General features: G+C 40.3%; 1 protein-coding gene across 10 annotated transcripts in view; it reads left to right on the top strand.

Moving 5' to 3' along the window:
- EBF3 (EBF transcription factor 3) overlaps positions 1-2,500 on the top strand; it is a 119,622-nt gene that overhangs the window by 84,454 nt on the left and 32,668 nt on the right. For all 10 annotated transcript variants that reach the window (XM_030487576.1, XM_032919958.1, XM_030487575.1 and 7 more), the window contains one exon: positions 340-466. In XM_030487576.1, the coding sequence (XP_030343436.1) occupies positions 340-466 (127 nt within the window). The remainder of the gene's footprint in view (positions 1-339; positions 467-2,500) is intronic.

Below are 2,500 nucleotides of genomic sequence, written 5' to 3'. Positions count from 1 at the left end.
TGGCCCTCTAGTGGAAGACTTGCTGTAGGAGGTCTCCCAGTACAATTGGACAATTAGTGTTAAAATTACTAGAAGTAGCCTTAAGGAGACATATGGAGGCAATTTTCATATGAATGATGCCCTGTGGCCTTTCCTGCAAACGAAACCCGAGGATCACTTACAGAGCTTTTTCTTAAGAAAACTTGTAGAACCCATATCTTCCAATGTGACAGCAAGAAGGGAGAACTTTGAGATGACGAGTCCGATTGAAAGTCATTTTTATAACTATGCAAACAGGCTGGCATCAGCCTTATCAGTGCCATCTTGATTTAAGGTATGTTTTCTGTACAATTTTTATAGCTGATAACACCCCACGCCATCAGAGTTCAAACACCACCACGGCACATTCCAGGAGTTGTTGAAGTAACTCTCTCCTACAAATCCAAACAGTTCTGCAAAGGTGCTCCCGGCCGGTTCGTCTACACTGGTAAGTGTATGGTTTCCTTACTCCTTTTGGGATAACGACTCCCATGTCTTAACGATACACACGCAGTGTAAAGCAGGAACATTACAATGCTCTTAAAAAAGAGGCTGTGTCTTGCAGGAAACGTATCTGGTGGTAGCTGGACCTCAAAATACCTGCTTGTATGGGCACCCAGAAGCTCTGATGCCTCTCCAAGCCTCTTGGGTCTTAAATATATCCATGTCTCATGGGACCAAGCTCTCTCACAAGATGCCTGTTACTTCCTGTTTTCATTTTTGGCCAGAAATAGATTAACAATGGCATTTCCTACTCTGCTCCAGCCAGAAAAAGGAGTTAAGAAGCATTCAGTGATGAAAAATATTTCTCAGACTATCTATCCAAACTTCTTGAACTTCCCTAAAGGTTCAGTAGGCACCGGTTCAAGTAGCTGTTGTTGGATCCAAATAACTTTATCCAACCTTATTCACAATCTGGCTCTAAAAATTCTTTCAGACCTGAAACTTGGGATACAAACTCACAAGCCTGGGAATGATTTATTTGTGCCAATCCTGTTAAATGCATTTGATTTTAATTTACAAGAGCACAAGAAAAAGTCGGAACTTTGTGGTTTCCAGTGGTTTTAATATGAAAATTCTTACTTTGGGATGAAGTATTGCTGGCTTTTTATCTAAAATGTGTATTACAGATTTTCTGGCATTTAACAATGAATTTGACTGAGGTGCTGGGAGAGAAAAGGGAGAAACAGCAATTTAATTTACCATTCTTTTGGATGAGGATTCTAGGTAATAAATTTGATCTGATGAATCAATCTCTCTTTCGAAAACAAAGAGCCTTTAACTGTTTACTCGACAGACTGTAGGGATTCAGGGAGAATTCTTGCTGCTTATTGGGTAGATAATGCAGATTGCAGATGATGTGCAGATGATGTGCATTTTGATGAATATTTTCCCACTAGACTGCAACTGTTTCTATCTATTAATTTAGATCTAATGGGAAAAGTGTGTTCCTGGGTAGTTTTAAGCTAGGACTTTTTAAACAGTTCACACATCGTGGATATGTTTTTGACTGCCCAAGATCTATCAGTGAAATGAACTTTTAAGGGAAGGTAGCATCTGATATTCCCATCTTTCACCTATCCCCTGAGCAAAACCAATGCTTGCATTCACACCAGGGTGCCTCACTTCTGGCTGACAAGGGAGAGAATATTGACATTTTCTTGATCTTTCTGATTGGATTTTTTACCAGAGGTACCAAACAGGGTGGTAGTGACCCTTTTGGTGCTAACAACATATGTTGAAAGGCAACGGTGTTTTGTAGTCTGCTGCAAAGGGGGTGACTGCAGGTGGGGCTGCATGTGGTCATGGTTACATATTAAAAAATGCTGTTATGGGCATAGTCCATGCAAGGCTACAGTATCCTGGCAAGTATGACTGGCTAGGAGAAGTGTTCAGCAAAATAAAAGATGAATGAATTAAAAGCCTCAGACTAAGTTCCAGATATTTTAGCTGTTGTGAGCTGGTGCAGTTCCACTGCACACAGGGAAGCACTGCAGATTTGAACCAGATGACGGTCTGGCTCGGTGCAGAGGAATTCTGAATTGCTCCATAGTAATGTCTTTAAGTGATTTCTTAGGTGGGGATTTTGCAAATTTGGCAAGTTTTGCTGGTTTTGAACTTCTTTCTCATGTGTAAATACAAATATGGATGAAACTGTAAGGAAAAGACGTTTGTTTCTTCTTTCTGGGTGTCATCTTTTGTGTTTATGGCTAAGTAAAGATGTTGAGAAGAACAGTGAGAGTGTCAGGAGCTTCTCCTGCTGGAATAAAAATGTAATAAAGTTACATTGCTAACAACACTTTAATGGGATATATGTATTTAAAATGCCTTTTGAGGGAAAGACAAACCTATATCCCAGCAATAAGAGAATAAAAAGATAACGCCTGCGTCTGCCTGACCGAGAAACTTCTGCCTGCTCTGCTTATCCTGAAGTGATAGGGGGACTGAGATAGTCTTTGGAAATTACAGCTGCCATTGAGAG

Source organism: Strigops habroptila, chromosome 5 (genome assembly GCF_004027225.2).
Source record: "Strigops habroptila isolate Jane chromosome 5, bStrHab1.2.pri, whole genome shotgun sequence".
Lineage (NCBI taxonomy): Eukaryota > Metazoa > Chordata > Aves > Psittaciformes > Psittacidae > Strigops > Strigops habroptila.
Note: the sequence above shows the minus strand (reverse complement) of the source record. Positions and strands in the feature narration are given on the sequence as shown.